The 20,919-nt window shown below is 37.3% G+C and overlaps 1 protein-coding gene across 1 annotated transcript in view; it reads left to right on the top strand.

Moving 5' to 3' along the window:
* LOC138029242 (rho GTPase-activating protein 23-like) overlaps positions 1 to 20,919 on the top strand; it is a 75,959-nt gene that overhangs the window by 30,088 nt on the left and 24,952 nt on the right. The window contains exons 4-13 of the mRNA XM_068876988.1: positions 6,850 to 6,928; positions 9,431 to 9,485; positions 10,036 to 11,421; positions 12,853 to 12,993; positions 15,244 to 15,282; positions 16,564 to 16,617; positions 17,832 to 17,921; positions 18,991 to 19,116; positions 19,942 to 20,010; positions 20,542 to 20,609. Coding sequence (XP_068733089.1) covers positions 6,850 to 6,928; positions 9,431 to 9,485; positions 10,036 to 11,421; positions 12,853 to 12,993; positions 15,244 to 15,282; positions 16,564 to 16,617; positions 17,832 to 17,921; positions 18,991 to 19,116; positions 19,942 to 20,010; positions 20,542 to 20,609 — 2,107 coding nt within the window. The remainder of the gene's footprint in view (positions 1 to 6,849; positions 6,929 to 9,430; positions 9,486 to 10,035; positions 11,422 to 12,852; positions 12,994 to 15,243; positions 15,283 to 16,563; positions 16,618 to 17,831; positions 17,922 to 18,990; positions 19,117 to 19,941; positions 20,011 to 20,541; positions 20,610 to 20,919) is intronic.

Below are 20,919 nucleotides of genomic sequence, written 5' to 3'. Positions count from 1 at the left end.
AGGACACTCAACTTCATTTCTTGTAATTTTTATCATTGTACTTGTGAAACTAAGGCCAAACTGTACCTTTCTCTCACACGCCTGTCTCTTGAATATGCTTTTTGTGTTTGGGATCCCAGCCTATACTCAGTGCAATATTTCAAACCTTGAGAAGTTATAGTGGAGGGATGCCCACTTCGTTTTTCAAGACTACTCTCGTACAAAATGTAACTCGAGTGTCTCTTGCATGCTTGAGGTCCTAGATTGGCCTCTACTTTCTGTGTGTCAGGAGTGTCAATGACTAAATTTAATAATAATAATAATAATAATAATAATAATAATAATAATAATAATAATAATAATAATAATAATAATAATAATACATTTAGTGCGCATATCTAATTGCAATGTGATTACAATATACATGTAAATGGAAATGAATGTCTAATTTATATTTACACTGTAGTATAAGAATCTAATATAAAAATAATATGAAAAGTAAATAATACGAAAATTACATATAATTATGTTCATGTAGGATTCATATAGTGAGCATATAATATTCATAAAGTGAACATAAATTATAGTATTAATGTGAGAAGTGCTTTTTAAGCATAAGTGTTTCGAGCCAAGATTTAAATGTTTCTGTACTTTCTGATTCTTTAATGCCCTGAGGGATTGAATTCCACAATTGTGGTGCTGCATTAGAAAAAGAGCAGCCACCGTAGGTCTTGGATTTAGGTAATGGTATTATGTTGTAGTTTGAAATGTACTTTAGGTCAAAATGATTTCAAGCTAGGTCAAAATATTTTAAACTAGCTTGGATTGTCAAAAAGATTTTAACCCAGGTAAATTTGTTTTAAGCCAAGTTGAAATGACTATCAATGTTTGGAAGTCGTCCATTCTCTTTATTTTAAGGTGGCTGGAACCAGTTTCACTACTTTTGAGGACCTTTTTATTAGAAGGGTTGTCACTACAAAACTGTATCAGGTAAAAGAAATCTTATGGTACCATACCAAACAACAATTATTACTTAACAAAATGCGCTCAATATTTTGACGTAAAAGGTTGCCATGGCAACATGAAAGCTCACCAAAAACACCCTATATTTCGTCTTTACTTGCTTATATTGTAAAAACGAACTCGGTGACCCCCATTTTTTATTGTAAAATAGTAATTAGCAATTTGAGATAGGACTATCTGCAAAGTTAAAAAAAATTCTTGGGAGCCAATTCAGAGCTACCTTAAATTTTCGAAAAATTAAGGTAGCTCTGAATTGGCTCCCAAGAATTTTTTTAAACTTTGCTGATACTTCTATCTCAAATTGCTAATTACTATTCTACAATAAAAAGTGGGGGTCACCGAGTTCATTTTTGAGATATAAGCAAGTAAAGACGAAATATAGGGTGTTTTTGGAGAGCTTTCATGTTGCCATGGCAACCTTTTACGTCAAAATAATGAGCACATTTTGTTAAGCAATAATTGGTGTTTGATGTGGTACCATAACGTTGCTGTTACGTGATACAGTATAGTAGTTATAACCCTTCTAATAAGAAGGTCTCTAAAAGTGGTGAAACTGGTTCCAGCCCCCTTAAGTCATATCTTTTAAAGCAGATTTGTTGGGTTAGGGTTAGGGTTAGGGTATAATTATTATATAATTATTGAAGGTCATCTGAAAATAAAAGGAATTTACTGAAATATGAGTCTGCTGTTCTTGTTTTTAATGTATGTAACTCAACACCACTTCTTTGCTGTTTGGATTACATTTTCCACATATCTATTCCCCCAGTAACCACTCATTTATTTTACAAATTAAATTACATGTAACAATATTATAAATAGAAAAAATGTTCCATTTACGTTATATAGGTTTACATGTAACTATGGCTATTGCTTCGAAGCCATTTTACAGGCTTTTGTAAGTGCGATTTCCCTTGGAATGATCAAATGAAATGTTTGGCTTTTTTATTTGACTTAGTCTATTTGTGGAAATACATGTACACTTGTTGTATAAGTTGAGATTAATCCAAACTTTGTGCTAATTTTTGTATAGTCTTTTTCAAGTTCTTCAATTTGACGTAGCAGTACATTTGGATGAAGGGGTTTTGTCTTGTCTTCTCTATTTATTTTAAGTGCAACATAATCATGAAGTTTAAAGTTTTGTTTTGCGGGTCTTGCTTCTTTCATTTTTTTGTTATATTTTTGCTGTGTTGTGTAGACTTGTTGTTGTTCCCTTTTTCTTTTTGCTGCTCTTGTCACTGGTTCTTTGTGTGGTTCTCTTTCTTGTTCTTTTTCTGGTTGTGGTTTAATTTGTGTGTTGGGTATGAATTCTGTGTGTTCCTCAATATTTTCTTCTGTCCCTGTTTGCAGTTCTTGGTGAATTTCATGTTCTGTGTTGCTTGTTTCTGTTTCTTGTGCACTTTCTTTTTTACCAACTTGTAGGCTTTTGAGTTCTTTTCTTGGAAGGCATCCAAACACTACTTCATAAGACCGGAATTTTTGCAATTGCCCTGTGAATTGTTATCTTTTTTTTGTATGCTGCTTCTCCCAGCTTTACACACCATTTGTTTGGTAACAAGCCGAGTTCTTTAATTATATTAGAAATGTTTCTTTGCTTGTTCGATTAGCCCGTTCCACAAGCCCTTGGGTGGATGGATTTCTTGGTGCACCAAATACTTGCTTAATTTTGTGTTTTGCACAAAAGTCAGTCATCACTTTACTTTTGAATTCCTTGCCATTGTCTGAATGTAAGGTTGTTGGAAACCCAAACATCCAAAATAGTGATTCCAGACTACTGGCAACTTTCTGAGTTTCTTTGTGTTTAAGCGGTAGTAGCCACGAGTACTTTGAAAAATGGTCTTGTACATGAAGAACCCAGTTATGATGCTTGGAACAATTACAGGGAAGTTTACAAAAGTCAATCAAGTCTATTTCCACATGACAAAGAAATTGTTTTCTTGCAGTGGCTTGTTATGCTGCCTTGTTGTTGATGTAGTTTGCAGAGCGAGGTGAATAAACTTACCACTTGCTGGGAAATTTCATTGTAAGACGTTTGAAGGTATTTCTCAGTTTTATCTCTGCCGCGGTGACATGTGGAAGAATGTGCTTCTGATAGAATTTTGTGCAAGTGTCTTTTCGGGACAACATATTTTTTCTCACCATTGACAATGTTCCCTTCAGCATCAAGAGTCCATTTCTTGCGAGCAATTTTCATCCTGGCTGCACTCGAGAGTTTAGAGCATTTTCGTTGTTCTTCGGACAAATTCAACCACATTTTTGCTTGATCATAGAACTCATCGTCTATATATAATGTTGTTTGACTAGTTTTGGATTTGGTTGATTTCTTCAGCTCTTGTAGTTTTTGATAAAAGTACTCGGAGTTTACACAAACACCGTCAGAGTCCATTGCGTGTTGACCGAAAATTTACAAGTCCAATCTGTTTTAATTGCGTATGTGCGAACCTGAAAAAACCGTGGAGTCCTGGAACTAGCTCTAAGTGATGATATCAATAAATTACCATCAATTTCCAATGCTTTTCCTGGATGGCCGAGTGGTATAAGCTCACGACAGGCAAAGCACAGATATCAGTGGGTTGGAGGTTCGAATCCCATCGCCGGCAGGACAAATTAAGAAGGAAAAAAAAAGGTAGGTAAGTGTAGATGTTAAGGGATATTAGGTGAGATATGTAGTTAGGTAGATAGGAAGAAGAGGAAGTACAGAGAGGAAAGTAAAGGGAGGTAAAATAAAAGACGAGACATTTTTTTAAAATTGTTTTTATTGTATTCTTTTTACCCCCTAAAGAATCCAGGCCCCATTTTTTTACCACACCCCAAAAATTTAAAGCCCTTTTTAGACAGTTGATAACAAATTAGTTTAAAACAATGTAACCTAGTTTAAAATATTTTGACCTAGCTTGAAATCATTTTGACCTAAAGTACATTTGAAACTACAACATAATTATACATAAAAGAAAATGAGATGATGACCATAGAGTGCGCGATGGATGGTATTCTTTAATTGTCACCTCCAAGTATTCAGCGGACTGTCCGTTTAGTGTCTTGTATACTATCAGTAGTATCTTGAAGTTGATCCTTGTTATGTGGTCAGTGGTGCATGTACCTGTTACCAACCAAGCTGCTACATTTTGGATCCATAGATAGATAGATAGATAGATAGATAGATAGATAGATAGATAGATAGATACAGCTGTAGATAGCTGGTTGTTTGCTAAATCGCAAGGTAAAGTGAAGTATAAGTCCTCCCGTAACCTTATGGGGTGGATCTCTGTAAGTACATTGTATGTGACTCTCTCTCAGTGGCAAACAAGACGATCTCATGAGTATGGTATTTTAACGACCTCTTTCCCTGTACTGATACATTCAAATTTTTTTTCTTCCCACGTACTATCCCTGTTTGGAACAGCCTCCTTCAAGAGGTTGTTGATTCCCCAAACCTTACTGCCTTTAGTTCTAGGGTGAATGTGTGGAGAAGTTGCTCAGTGGCCCTGACCTCAATTGGCTTTTGTAGCTACATGTGGTAGACATTAACTTTATCAGGTTTTTTATTAGTTTTTTTTTTTTAAATTGTAATTGATTACTTCATAATTTATTTATAGTCTATTTCTATTTTTAATTTATTTTATAGATGTGATTTGTGTAATTGCTTTGTTCAAAGTATAGTTTCGACTCTGTTTTTGGAGTTTATTATTATTATTATTATTATTATTATTATTTGGGTCGCGCTCTGGCTGCGCATGCGTAAGATTTCTCTGTCTCATAGAAGGCAGTTCAAGTGGGATTCGACCTCTGTATCTCTTCCTTCAGAGGCAATCACGGTGACCACTAAGCCATGTGACCGATTAACGGGGAAATATGTATTAAAGAATTGTGTGTGACCGGAAACAAGTTTTTGTGTTGTGTGTTGTTTTTATAGTGGAGTGTAGCATAACCTGTATGTTATGCAATAAATTATACATTGGCGAGACAGGTAGACGACTATGTGACCAATTCCACGAACACCTTCGCGTTGTTGAGAAGAATGACAAGGATGCATCTAAGCCATCATTTTAATCTCCCTAACCACTCCAAACAACACATGGCTATCTGTGGCCTTTCGCTACATCAAGGTACGATGGAAAGCAGCAAGAATATGAAGCAAAACTTAATCTTGCAAATCAGCACCCTTAATCCCCATGGTATTAATGAATGTTTTTCATTTAACTAATGTATTCCAATTTTTCACATTGCCATGTTACCACCGATAGCGTAGCTCCTACTCCACTATAAAAACTACACACAACCCATAATTTATCGATTTGCTCTGACGAAAGGCTAACGCTCGAAATGTCAGCTTTCATAATCCCTGTACGGTGCTCAATTTACATTAACAACTCCGTTGATAAAACCAAAAAATTCCATGTAGTTCATGGCTATATCTTGTAAAATAGAATATCTTCAAGTGAAACAACTTTCAGATGCCATGCCAGAGAGTTTGATTCCACGTGATTTGTTTCACACTGAAAACACTTTGGGATTGGGTATATGGCATTCATATATATAGTATATTCCTGCTAAAATGACGGGAGTTTTAATATTATTGCAAAACACGTTGACATTTACATTTTTGTTCGAGATACAAAGTGTGCAAGGGTTTTACTTTTAATACATTTCTATTGTTATTATGTTATTGTTAACTCAGATGAGTTGAGTTGCAGTACTTTGAAATGAAAAGGTACTGTACAACTACTATAGGCCATTTTTGAAATACCAAATATTCAGCTTGATAGTGAGGCAGTGAGGACAAAAACAATAGAAACACATTGGAATGAATGTGAAAACAAATTACATATCATCCACTTTCCTTTGTCGTTGTTCTCACTGCCTCACTATCAATGCAAGCTGAATTTTAATATCGAAAAAAAAAGGCTTATTGGGTTCAAAAATGGCACTCTGATACAAATCTGCAAACTATGTGTTCTACTGACTGTCTTGTTGGCACTTGCAATAGCTACTACTAGTTTAAATGTATAATTAATACAGATTTGGGAATATGTTTGAACCTCGAGAGAAGCCAAGACTGTATGTAATCCCTGTAACGATCATTGTATTGCTGAATGCTCTCTGACCAGTGCAATGGAAATTTCTCTTAAAGGGGCAGTGTCATGCTATTTTAGTCAAACTTCAGAAAACTAAAAGACGTCTTTGCATCAATGAAGACCAAAAAATAATGCTGTAGCTTTGTTGGCAACAACCATTGAAGTGCACTGAAGCTATTCTTTGTTGTTTACGGCCATGGATGGAGAGGATGGAAATTGGATTGAAACTTGAAAAAAGTCGCCAATTTTTTCAAGTTTGGAGACCATGTCTTCAGAAAGTTGGCAAAAGCCATAAACACATCTCATATCTTCTCATAGGGCTGTCACGAATGTTGTACATGTGAGCTAAAGTACTAATTTAGATCTTTACCCAGTTTTGACCTGAAGACAGCAAATTTAAGATGACAGTGCCCCTTTAATTAACCCATTGATTCCTGAACCACTACCCCCATTGACAAGTAAAATCATCTGGCATTAGACAGAGTAAAATCTACTAAGTCTCACTCCTAGGTGTCAATGGGTTAATTAAAGGCGGACGTAGTTTTGGAGTGGATGTAGTGGTTGTTAGCCCATTGAGTCCTAAACCGTCCCTCAACCAGAGTCTCGCTCCTCAGTGTCATTGGGTCAAGCCTCCTTTTTGAGGTTCTTAATATTATTGCAATGATGGCCCATCTAAAAATGGATTTGTTGGTTTTGTCTATGCTTCCTTTGGCTTCTTGTTATAATAATATTACCTCTTAAAGTAAACATGTTGTGTTTTTGCTTTGTAATAAAGGTGACCAGATTGTATCAGTCAATGGACAGCCAGTAATGGGAAAATCATATTCTCAAGTAATTGAGCTCATAGTAGCAAGGTGAGAAGATTTTAAATTCACTTAGTGTGTCAAGTTCCTTCTTTTTCCTATGATTCCAAGACCTTATGAAAATAATATTTTCTTGTGTTCTGTCAAAAGCTTCTTGAAATTGGGTGACAATTAACAAAAGGACTGTTTCTGTATTATTTTCATGTGAGGGAGTGGCACTCAAATTTTATTAAATAAACAGATATGAGGATAATTTTTCTAATGGCAGGCTCGGTTTTTCTATTATTGGAACTCACTCATTGAACTCTTCTTGCTAGTGTTGTCTGAAGGGTTTTGCTCTGGATACTAATTAACAGATTTTTGCACTATTCACAAAAACAAAAGTTTGGACTGATCATGAGTTGATTTCATTTGTACATTTAGTCCAACCAATAAAAGGTTGATCGATGCATTGTTTTAGCAATGAACTGTAAAGGTTACAAGTTTATGTTTTTTGTGGTAGTGCACTGTAAGCACACGGTGTCACCTGGTTGTAAGGGTGTAAGTCTGTGGTGGTAATAGGCCTGCAGCGCGTGCATAAATCACGAAAATAAACAGGTCTGTCAGAAGCGTGCTTGAGTTTCAACAAATGAGCCCCAAAATTGGCAAAAAATTGTGATGCTGATGAATAATAAAGCAGCTTCTATTTCCAAATCAATGGAATTACTTGGTGATAAATAACCTCGTCTAGGAGAGTGAATTTTTGACTTTGCAGAAACAATGGTCAACCTCACGAGTTGGATGATTTTGATCTTTGTGTTTTTGTGTGCCTTGAATTTGCATGCCATTAACTATGCACTAAAAACAAGTCAGTCACGCTTTTGCCACATAATTTGCCGTGGCATATAATATTATTCACTATTTTTGCAAGGTAATACTCAGCACATGTATTTACTTTTCGTTTCTTTTGGCTTTGCAAAGACGGAATGGATACAGAAGAATTCAAAACAAAACAAGTTCCCCATCAATGCCTAAGAGAATCTGCCTCTCTGGGACTCCAGGACTCATTAAACTTGATTCGTGTTTATCTTCTAAGCCATCAACGTAACAGTGATCGCGTACTGAGAGTCAAATTCAGGACCAACCTTAATTTAAGCGGATAAGTTGCATAAAGGGTACGGTAAAAGTCCATGTATAAGCTGCACCCGTAGATACATTGAAACCGCACGCCCAATTTGGAAGCTCGAATTTCTAAAAATAAAAAAATGGAGACAACAAACTTGGAAGTTCCAATGAAGTTCTGTTAGTAAACAAACAAGGACAAACAACTACGCGAATGTCTTGGTATTTTCTTGCATGTGGCGAAAGTATGTGTCAAAGTGACTACAGCAAACAGCTTTGTGGAGGGGAATGGAGATTGCCTGTAGGTTGGTGTTCAGTTGTTCGAGTAAAGTGTGAACGCTTCAAGATAGAAACGGCTCCTTTAGGACCCACCACTCATGAAAAAGGCAATGATCTACAATAACATGCTTTCAGTTCTTCAGTTATTATGTTTATTCGTGACATCTTGAGAAGTTTTTATGAATATTAATTGAACCTTAGAAAACTCCAACCTCAGCTGTTTCCGTAGATAAGCTGCACCCCCAACTTTTGATTTGACTTTTGAGAAAAAAGGTGCAGCTTATACATGGACTTTTACGGTATTTCAAACGTGCAAAAAATGTCATCGAACGACAATATATCCAGCTGATTGGGAACTACACCTGTAGGCATTTGATTTTTGAGCCTCTCACGCGACTTATCGACAGTGTGACAACATTCTACATTCGCGGCAACTGTCATACAAACTGTTTGCGTGGAAGAAGGTATTCTTGTCGCTCCCTTGATAATTTGATTTTTGGTAACAAAAAGTGTTTGTCTGATATTTATTCTGATTGCTTATCATGCGACAAGTCTGTGCAAACATACTAAAAAATATCATATCATTGTGACATTTGTTGACAAATGATACGTATAACTCCTGCTGTTGTGACCATCATAAAATGTAAACTCCACCTTTTATTTTGTACCCTACGTGTTGTAAAAGGAGATTCGACCGTGCATTGCCCAGAAAAATGTTGTCTTGTTGCGAGTTTTGTACATCACCTTCTTTCTGAGATGTTACTGCAAAGAAGTTCTTGAGGTCCGGATTTCTTGATGGAAAGAAGTCCTTGCGGTGACAACTTCTAACCGTAAAGAAGTTCTTGCGGCTGGTAGGATTGTGGCGCAAGGAGCCGCAAGAAGTTGACAGCTTGCGGACGCAAAAAGAAGTTCTTGCGCGTGCATTATATTTGGGCTGTACTGTACATGTATACATGTATGGTACCAAGTTTGAATCTCCTCTAAAACAAAACGCAGCTCAGTTGACAGTTACATTGTATGGAATAAAGCACTGTGTTAGTACACTACCACACGTACTCAATGCGTGCCAATATGTATATATTTTTTTGACGGCGTGAAGCTAGAAAATAGAACATTCCCAGGCTTGCTATTCACTTACAAAACTTTAATTTTTGCCTATGTTTTTGCTATCAGCCAAGAATTGTTGGAATTAGGAATCATACCCAAAGAGGACTGTGTCCTTCAAATGGTGAGAAGTTCATTTCCTATCATATTTTTTATAGTCAGAGTGGTGTTAACTCTTTAGTCCTGAGAGAGAGACTTGACAGTTTACTCAGTGAAATGCTAGATGATTTTACTCGTCAATGTGGGTCACTTAAATTTGAAGCATTTTTAGTTTATCGGGTTAGCCAAGGTTTGATTCCTCGTTCATGTCCCTGTCATTTGCGTTGAGTTTGTCGGTTCTTTGTCCGATGAAATGTTGTTCCTCCAAATTTTGAGATACAGTGAGTAGAAGGGAAGTCCGTTATAAAGCCTTCTTAGACCAAAGTGCAGCCTTTGTAACAGTAGTCTGATTATCTGGTGAATTGGTTTGTTTGAAGCATCCATTTTTGGTTGAGAAACAAGAGTTTGTTGGATTGATAACAATGGGTACCCAAGGCTTCTGCCATTTGATGGGAAACTGCTAGTGTATGTTTTCGTGCGAGAGGTTACATTTCATATTATCGTAACCATTACTGTCATGAAAAAATGTTGCCCTCAGTGATGTTGTTTGTTAACTCCATAAATTTTCTCGACAGGTTACTCCAACACTGACTGTTTCCTCCAAGATTTCTATCAGTTCGCAGGATTTAAGCCAGTCACCTCCATCTGTGAAAGCCAAGCCATTGTACAGGAGACGATCCAGTGGTGAAACTCCTGGTAAAGTCGTCTCTACTGCGACTTTTAGCCCTTCAAACTCATATCATTTAAGGATGTCGGAAAGGACTTCCCAGAGTGTGACATCTCTTAATAGGGAGGCTCCTACGCCTGTTGTTACCCTGAGACGCGGTTCTGTTGACAGAACAGCCATGGAAAATCGAAGTTATGTTATCACCTCAGACAGTCTTGACTACAACAGCAATTTAAAATCTCAAAGTTCAAGTGCTCTTGAAAGTAGTGCAAGCACTCCACGCATGGAGGGGTCCTATTTCATGGCAACAACTGATTCCACTGGTCGGCCCCTTGCACTGCGCTTTGAGAAAAGTTCAAAAGTTGGTAACACATTGACAGTGTTGGAAGATTCACGTAGCAAGACCCGCTCACATTCACTTCCAATTGGTGACTATCCAGGTATTGGAGAGCATAACAGAGCATCAGGCAGGGTCAGTGCACCATCAAGAGTTAACACTCTAAATGTCACTGACATTTATGGGCCTGAAAATGACAGCTGCACTCCAGTTAGTATTCCTTCTTTTACACTATCATCACCTAGTTTGTCAACAACATATATGAATACAGATGCTGATGTTGGTTCTCGTCAGCCTGTTGCTTCTGATCCAGGTTTCCAAAAAGTTCGACAGTCTCAGGAGGAGTCTACTCCGAAGACGTACTTGATTAAAACAATAACCTCCCATATGAATAAGGATCATGAAGGGGGCTTAAAATCGTCTACCGTGGGGACAACACTCCTTGAAAGCGGCAAGGGACATCACCAGTGGCAAAATGGTGGAAATGGAGGGCGGATGCCAATAGATTCAAGTCACGAATCACATAAAGATATTGCCTCACCCCATCCTGCTAAGGTGCCACGGCAAAGTGATGATTCCATGAAACAGGAGGCATATTCAAGTCAAATTTCTGTATTTCCAAATAAGCCTTCTTTCAAAGAAGTATCTTTTTCTCCAGCATGTGGAACTTTCTCATCTGAAGCAGAGACTTCTCAGCTCAATAAACAGGGAAGTCCAAAGCCACGGCGAGTTTCATACCTTATGGCAACATCTCGTAGCAGTCCTTCCTCACCTGAGCAGAGAATGAGGGCAAGTTCTCCTCAGGACAAAAAATCAACCAGCAAATCATCGGTATTTCAAGCATTGTCAACAATGTTGCCCCCAGTTATGGTACATGTTTCATCTGGAATGGAGGTCTGTGAGGATATGAATGACGAGGAAGGGATGGACATTACTCTGTCCAAGAAGGATGAGGAGGTATGTTGGCCTCTTTTCAATCCACTTCTGTTCACTCTAACTTTCAAGGGGAATATAATTTTTTTGAGTTATCAGGAAATAGATTAAGAGTTATGTAGAGTTAACAATAAATTGCTGCTGAAAACAGCAGGGATGGAGCAGTGGTTAGAGTACTCGCCTATCACCAAAGTGGCTGGGGTTTAATTCCCAGACTTGGCGTCACATGTGGGTTGACTTTGTTGCTTCTCTTCTCTGCTTTGAGAGGTTTATCTCTGCATTTCTCTCTGGCGTCATCATCATCATCATCATCATCATCATCGATTTATACAACTTTTCAGACACTCAAGTGTGAATGGTCTTTCCCACTAAAATTGGATTTGGGAGCAGTCAACAAGTTAACAAAGGTCCCAACCCTCAACCCTCCCCCCCTCCCCTTCCCCCCTGTAATCTACATGGACATGACTATCCTTGTGAGAAAGATGATGATGATGATGATGATGATGATGATGATGATGATGATAATGATTATAATATTATTATTAAGGGAAAACTACATTGTATACTCTAGTCTATTATTTTGTACAGATTGTCATGAATATGGAACTTCTAAGTTTTTACATTCTGGGCAACATTGAATGTACTAATATTAGAACATTGCTAAAAAATTTGCACATTTTTTATAATTTCTATTACATGTACATGTAACTACGGGGCATATACTCCCTAGAGAGCAACTCCATAAAAATTTCATTCAGCAGCACTTGAAATAAAACGGGTGATGTAGCAGCTGATCCAAAGATAACTTGCCATTGGTTTGCAACCCTGACCCCAAACAATAGCTAACACAATAGAAAGAATGGCATATCATTGTTTCCTGCAAGGGTTGCAAACCATTGGTGAGTAATCTTTGGATCAGCTGCTACACTACTGAATAAAACAGAGTTGATAGTTGCAACCTGCAGAAGGTATACCTATACATGGGCAAACAAATGCTATTGAGGAGATGAGATCACATACCACCCTGTATGAATCTTGTCTGGAAGCTGAAGCATCAGGCACCTTTCAAGTTCACTTAAGCACTCTGCCACTCTCACTAATATTATGCAACTTTAGTTTTAAAAGAAAGTCAACTTTTATGGTCTCACTGGATAAACTAAATTTACATGTTGGTGATCAATATAGGAAAACTTACAAATGTGAGTGTATTATTTTGTGATTTATTTATTTGAGAACTTTCAAAACATCACGAGTGACCATAAATCACAAAATGCTCAAGCAGGTTCATACAACGTTTAGTATAATTATACTCAATGTAAGTACGCTGTAACTGTCTCCTTAGCAACTTCTCTATTGCACTCTATGACTTATTTATGCATTTGTTATTTACCAATCAGAAACATGACATCCTGTTAAGTATACAATCAATATTTTTACCGTCAATTATGTCTGCAGGTGTTTCAAGATTCATTAGAAAGAAAGGTTACAAGTGAAAGTTCAATCCAGCGAACAAACAGGCGAACTTCCTATGTCATGGCAACATCCTCTGCATCATCGAATCATCAGCCATTACTTGAGTCAACAAAGGAGGAAGAGGTGGGTGGGTGGGTTGGTGTATCATTTCCCTGCCTCTGGCTCATTCATTGCAAAGCCAGGTGTTTTAACGTTTAACCATTAAAGGGGCTAGGTCACGCAATTTTAGGCAATTTCATCATTGATCAAATGGTCATAGAATTAACTGAAATAACAAAATAACGGCTCAAAACTATAGAGGAACTCAAACAAAACACAGGAAAGCTAAGGAGGGACAAGGATGGACAAAACTGGGGAGGATTGAAATGGATTGCATTTGGGTAAATTTGAAAAACGTCGGCCCACCTTTTTTCAAATTTATATCAGTTTATATCAAAATGCCATTTAAACAGCTGGCAAATCATTCTCAATTGTTACGTGGCCGTGATTTTGCAAATGAAAGACTCTTGCTCTGCCAATTTGATGTTTAGAGCTCATAACTAACAAAATTGAACAAAATTACCTAAAACAGCGTGACCTAGCCCCTTTAAGGCCGGCTTTGGTTGCTGGGAGCGATGCTAGTGTTTTAAGGTCGTTAGAGGTTAAAGGGATCCACATTAATTTTGAAGATAGGAGCTTATTCAAACATTTCAAGTGTGTCAATTCACGCTGGGCAGGTACAATTGCGTGTAGACTGATGTTCACTTAAGACACTGAATAATTATTCATTGAACCTCCATTAAAGTGTAATAAAGGCCTTGCTTTTATGTTAGCATTTTTGAAATCATGCATGTAAAAATTTGTGAGGAAAAACTTCTTGACACAGGCATGCTTGGATATAAAGTTACTGTTGCACTTGTCTTGCAATGCCATGGTGGGACAAGTTGTAGGAACTGTTGTGGAAAGCAGAATATTAAGTTCTACTTTTGGCAATGCTTCATGTGATGTTGCAAAAAAATGTGGCCCTATGGTTAATGTCACCAGCCAATGAAAATGTTCCTTTAACCTCATGTGATTATCGAAAACAAGGCAAGTTGCATGAAACGTTGCCCAGTGTAACACCCATCAAGCAACTTTTTTTGCAAATTACGAGACAAGTTTGAAGAAAAATTGTCGAGTGTAACAGCTAAGGCCTTAAACGAAATTCCTCAAGCTGTTCCATTAGCATTTTACTTGAATCTGGGTTCTAGTATACACTGCCATTTCTTTCTGGTGAAGTAAAACGGCTTCTCATGAGAACCCTGTGAAGTTAAAGAGCAAAAAGTCATAACAAGTTTTGTTGAGAATATGGGCATCAGTTTTGTATGTTTGTAATTTTTTATTTGGCTTACACATGATCTAGATATCTCTGTCACTGTCATGAAGGTGATAGTGGCATTTCATTGAGGTACAGTGTAGTTTCACATTTAAAAGTTTGTAATTTTAAATGTTTTTTGATGCTTCGTTCACTGGAGTATCTTCATATCAAAATTAGTGGCCAAGATTCTTATGTGATCTATTTAACACAGTCAATCTGCTCAAAATTCAATAGTTAATTGTAAGTTAAATGGAGACTATTACACAACGGCATGAAGATATGGATCTTGTTCCTCAGAGAAGGATTTTACATCAGTGTAGTGATTGTTCTGTGGGTTGCCTGTGCAACCCATGCTTTTAGTGTATTCTGGGTAGGGAATAAAGTAAGATGGCACGCTGAAAACGTGAGTGTGTTTTCTTGAATGTGATCCGTTTGCATTGTGGAACATTTTGGAGTACAGAGTCGACATTACATGCAGTCAGTTTCAGAGAACTTCATGAATCTGTCGCTCACCATTTTTCACTGACTGTTTGCACAAACAAACAGGCGAAAGTGGGAATTGAGGTCATCAATATCCTCAGTAGTGAGGGTATAGAAAATATGCCACACGGGTCGTGGATGTAGTTTTGTATGAACTTTGTGAGTGGTGTATTTTCCAGTAAAACACTCCTGTCCAGATAATTAAGTGTGTTATTTCGAGATTGTTTAAGAGTTTTTATTAGGGATTGTACCATGAAGATTCTTGGAGCATAACTATCCTGTTGCATCCCTCCAGTGATGAGGAGTGTACTGATTATTGCAGAGAAATGAAAGTAAAATTTAGAATATGGATAATGAATGGGAAAAAAAATGATCTGGAAGAAGGGAAGGGTTTATAGTTGTCATACAACACAAATGCAAATAATATTCATCTTAACAGTCGTGATTTGATAGAATTTCCTTCCATTTTTCCTTAATAGTATTTCTTTACTACACTGTAGAGTACTGATTTCAAATTATTTTTATGGTATATGTTACTAAATGTATTACAAACACAGGAACCCAGAGAAGGAGATGCAGTGCCAGGCATTTTAGAGGTGAGTTTGACTAGAGAGAATTTTCTGCTTATTGGAGTCTTGCAGCATTTAAAGTTCTAGGTCCACTTTCCTGTTGTTACGTGTATGTTGTTACTATGGTGTTTCAGTGATGTTATCATGGTAGTGCAAAGGTGTAACAATTTTTTTTACTGTGGTGGTACAGTGGTGGCGTAGGGTTGTCACACTGCTGGAAGGGTGTCATTGAAATGGTGCTGCAGAGGCATTGCAATAGTGTAACACTGGTGGTACTATTGTGTTGCCATAGTGGTAATAAAGTGCGCAGGTGTAATGTTTTGCTGTAGTGGTGTAACAGTAGTGGTTCAGTGGCATTACCCTGGTGATACCAGTATGTTTTTGGTACTGTGGTGTTAGAGTGGTGTTGCAGTTTTGTTATAATGGTGTTACAGTGGTGTTATCTCGTTGTATTAGGTGGTGTCACAGTGAGGGTACCGTGGCATTACCTTGGTGTGCAGGGAATCCTGCTACTTTTATAGAAATAATCTCGGAAAATAGTTCCCTTTAATATCAAAAGTTAGCTTGAAACACACAAGCTTTTGTCATTTTCACAATGTCTTCATCAAGTGACTATTGGGATTACTTCATTGCAATTTGACATGGGCCGGGTCACATAACAAGGTGCTATTGTACAGCGGCCGAGGTTTGTGTACTCAATCTCTGTTTCGGGAAGAGTCCTGTTGTGGAATCTCATTGGCAACTTTTGATCTGTAATCACATTATGTCATGTGACCCAGCATAGGTTGCGTGATGAATTCTAAAAGTTGCATGAAACAGAAATCATGAGGACGTTGAAAGCTTGTATGTGCTTCAGGCTATTACTTTTGTACCTAAAGGGTACTTGCATTTCAAAAAATTTGGCTTATCAAAAATGGTTTTCAATAAATCAAAAGTACAACAAAATTTCACAAGCTGGAAAATAGTGAATTTGGAATAGACTGCTTTCGATATATTAAAATTTAGCTTGGCAGCGAGGTCTAGAGGACACAAACAAAGGAAACCTAATGAACATGTGTATTCATTTCTTTTGCTTGTGTCCTCTAAGGCTCGCTATCAAGATGAATTTTAATATATCGAAAGTGGTCTATTGGTCTATTGAAGGCTGGAGTTAGGATGGGTTAACCAAGACCTTGCAAGTTTTAATTTTTCGTGCACTCTTAAATCTCTGTTTTAGTTCGCAATGTTAAATTGGTTTGGGTTTTGAGCAAAAGTACCAAGTATTATCATTATCTACGTGTATATTAATATTTCTGTTCTGGTTTCAAGGTGTGCAAGGAAGGTCCGCTTTGGAGAAAATTAGCTGTTGTTGATGGAGGAAAGGTAAAAGCAATCTATAATATTAAGGAGATTTTTTGCCTCTCACCTCAGCTGCTTGAGTCAGAAAATGAACTAAAAGGACAGGGAAACTCCTGACAAGTAATTGTCCCTTACTTAATAATATTTATTATTTTATTATATTTTTTACTCACTTTATCATTTCACGGAAAATCTGTTCAGAGCGTTGATAGATAGAGAGGTAGATAGTTTCATAAAAATATTACTTCGCAGCCAAAGGGCTGAATTGCAAAATACTGTACTTTACAAAGTTTACAATGATACAATATAAATTATATACTATGTTAAAATACATGAGTATGACTAATTTAAATTTATTTAAAATACTACAAAATGCTAAAAAACAAGAAGTCCGAACAATAGGCAGATAGCAAATCGAACGCATATTTACACTGTTGTTGGCTAATCGGCACATGGCCGGAATGAATGACCGCTGAAAATGCTTGGTGCGCACACCAGGGAGGTCGTACTTTCTATTACTCCATAGGTTATAATAGTTTACATGATTGGGAGGAAGTAAGTGGGATAGTTTGTGGTTATCAGAGATTACACTAACAATCTTAAAGCACTGTTCCTTGTGCCGAGACTGCAAAGTGTCTACATCATAGGTACTTAGAGTTGCAGAAGGAATGGATTATTCCAAAGATGGAAAAATTTAAAGCTTAAGTTAACATTAAATACCATACGGTACGATTTATGCTCCCAAAACATTATGGGGATGATTTCATTAGCTATAAAACAAGAATTATGTACAATTCTCTATAACAAATAGTGTCTTTGATGTTTGTAGGTGTTTGAATTTGGGATTGTTAGGAATGTAAAAGTTAAGATAATGGACGTGTACCATTAAGGCACATTTTATTGACGTGCTTCTAAATCCATGACATAAGAAAACTATTAAAATGTAATGAAGCCCCGTAATTAACTCTTTGCCTCAAAGCGGCAAGGGGCACCCCATTGAAGAGTAATGATCTTCCTGGGTTAGACATAGTAAAATGAGTGTGAAACGGCAAGGAACATTTTATCGTTAATTTTCCTTTTAAATGATTTGCAAAATCGATCTTTATCGAAAGCGTTTAGGTGCCTGAAAGTTGTTGTGTTGTCTTTGTTTGGCGCATAAGTCGTGTGTTGTGTGAAATCAACCATAGACTCAGCCACTGTACATTTGTATTTCTTGTGATAAGTATTCTTTTCTCCAGCGTTCTAGTGCTCGGTCTTGGAAGCCTGTGTTTGCTGTTCTCCGAGGTCACGTGCTTTACTTGTACAAAGACAAGAGCTCTGCTCATCAGGTAAAATGCAAGCACTTGAGCCTTTTAGTTTGCTGGTCGTTTTTGTAACATTTTATTTTGGGGGTAAATTGATCAATATTCATGCGTTGTCCAATGTTATCGTCGCCGTCATTATTATCACTGTTCTAAGGAAGTGAAGGAATGACGACTTAGACCACACAACATTGTTGAACAAAAGACAAACAAACAAAACCAAACATAGAACTCTATGGTCTTTACCTGAGTTTTACATTTTGGACCATTTCTTAGCTAACCTCTGATGGGCAGGGTTTGAGCCAGCTTTATTGCCTCAGGAGACAATTTGTCCCTCTGGATCGGAACACGAGAGAATAGTGTTTTTTGATAAGGCACTGATGAACGATTTTTATTCAGTTATTTTAGCGATGATAATAATAATGTGAAAATGTAAAATGTTAGCCGGCAAAAATTACATTATTTTTAAAATTACACCGTCCCGGTTTTCTGATGGGTATGAATTTGCGTAAACTTGTTCCATTAAGTTTTGACTTTGGGGGACATTTATGGCCCGTTCATCTAATTTTACGGGACAAATTGTCCTGCAAGGGGGAGAATATCGCAAGTTCGCGCTCTGGCTCAAACCCTGGATGGGGCTATGTAAAAGATATAATTAAACAATGAATATTCCATTTTTTCTCTTAATATCAACATGCTTCCTGCTAAACTACAATGGCGTTCCTGCACAGTCAGTTAGAAGTTTTAAAATGAACGAGTTGGAGTCATCGTGAAATGAATGCAGTGATGCTTTAATTATTTCTGATTATGTTTGCTTGAATGGCTTCGTTCTGTCTCTTGCACAAACTCGTGACCATTAAATTTGTTTTTATGGTTAATGTAGCTGAAAGTTGGCCGCAATGGGGCAGACTCGTTTATACTAGTTTTGAAGAGTTCAATGGTTCCTTGAACCTCCAGACACAGGGAGCCAGGACTGCTTCCCCTATTATTGAGCACTTGGACGTGCACAATGTTTATGTAACAATACTTTATCTTATGAGCCGAGGGATTGTGTTTTATTTACAATGATTGGAAGGTAAACTGAATTGATTTTCAGGAGGATTGCTCTGATGAACAGCCAATCAGCATCAAGTCGAGCATTGTCGATATTGCGCATGACTACACGAAAAGGAAAAACGTGTTTCGATTGACAACATTCAATGGATCCGAGTTTTTATTCCAGGTATTTCCTTTTGGTTTGTTTTCTATGGCTATGCAAACAAAACAAACCATGACGAGTCAGCACCTAGCTATGACAACAGCTCTTGTGATCGCTTCAAAAACTAATAGGCACCAAAACTATACAACGGAAACAATGGAGACTTCTCCTTAACACAACAGAGCTGCATCCTAGAACCGGTTCAGTGAAGAAGTAGTTTTCTACCAGACATGCGACAGGTGGTTCATTTGAATTTGAAAACATTGCTATTCAAGTGCTCACAACCCCATCTGGACCCCCTTGAGGCTTCTAGACCCCACTCGAGAAAAGAAAAAGAACAGTTAAGAAGATACGAGAATGTACCTCTTGAGATGGTTTTAATAAGCGCCAAATACCATTAAAGCTCAGTGGCCCTCTCTGAGGCTATAAATAAAGTTGTTGAATTGACAAACTAGTTAATTACGATGTTCATATTGAATACTTAACTTAATCATAAATTGGCATCTCCTCTTTTTCACGATTTGTGAAATCTTTGTTTGTTTGCTTGCATAAAGATTGATTTAAATAAATAAAAAAATCAATCAATCAATAAGTAAATAAGCTGTTCAGTGAAACTAGAGGTCGCAAAGAACCGTGCTAGTCGTCGTTATACTAGAACTCCTTGAAAAGTCGTTCTTCGACATTGTGACATCTCATTGCACATTACATGAACATGAAATTGGAAATGTATTTCCGGTAAATAGTAAGTCTTCCCGAATAGAAAGAAGACTTTGCTGTGTTTTTTTTTATATGGATGGTATTTCTTCAAATACTTTTTAGCTCATTATCTTCGTACTCTCCATGTTATAGTCAGATGATCATGATTCCATGATGTCATGGATTGCTGCTTTACAGGCCAACAACAACCCAGATGAGGATGTGAGTTTGTGTTCCGTTTTTCTTTCTTCTTAATATTAACGACGATGACGTTACGCGTAATCCCATAGACTGACCCTAAACTAGGGTCCCTCAAAATTTAATTGCATCTTAATGTACTGCAAGGCTGGTTGAGGATATATATATTTTTGAAATCGCAACTCCCTGAAAAAGTCAGGCCATGCCTGACGAAATATTGGTAAATAAAAAAAAATATCCTCACAGCCGTACAACCAACCTTGCAGTATTATTTTGTTTTAGATCTGCAAATTATTTGCTGGTAAGATTTCCCAAGATCCGGTGCTTTCACTTTGTTCAGCTGGCCCTTGCATAAAAAATCTTAATGTACACATTTTTCTCCAGTATCTCCAAGTCACCTTCGGCCCCATCGAAAAAACTATTTTTTTCTTTATTTCTTTAACCGGGGTTAATATAGCGAGAATGCACCTTTTCGACAATTTCAGTGAGTCTGGTGGGTGGGGCTCTTTGCCTTGCCAGTTAAATTTCTCAATAGACTATTTTGTTTTCATTAAGGAAAACGGAGTAAGCAGTCAAAGCTTGATTATAAGGAGGATGAAAACAGTGGAGCAAGAAACATCTGGGTGAGAATCAGCATTTGCTTTCATTGACCAAGAACTATCATCGACTAGTTGTTCCCTTTGTAGAGTTCTTTATTATAATATTATATAGACTGAGATTACTCCAAAATGAATAATGTAATCCGTTGCAGAGTGGTGCACGCAATCTGATTTTTCCCACTAGTGAAATGACTAATCACAAGCCTCACCATTAGTGACAAAATCGTATCGCCCACCCCCTCCCCCCATTCACTGGCGGTACAACGTGACATTGCTTTTAGAGTTAGGGCCCATTGTTTCATATTTATCGTTCTTTGTGTCCATTGTTTTCTAA

Source organism: Montipora capricornis, chromosome 1, assembly GCF_036669925.1.
Source record: "Montipora capricornis isolate CH-2021 chromosome 1, ASM3666992v2, whole genome shotgun sequence".
NCBI lineage: Eukaryota > Metazoa > Cnidaria > Anthozoa > Scleractinia > Acroporidae > Montipora > Montipora capricornis.
The sequence above is the reverse complement of the archived record's forward strand: the minus strand, read 5'-3'. Positions and strand labels throughout refer to the sequence as shown.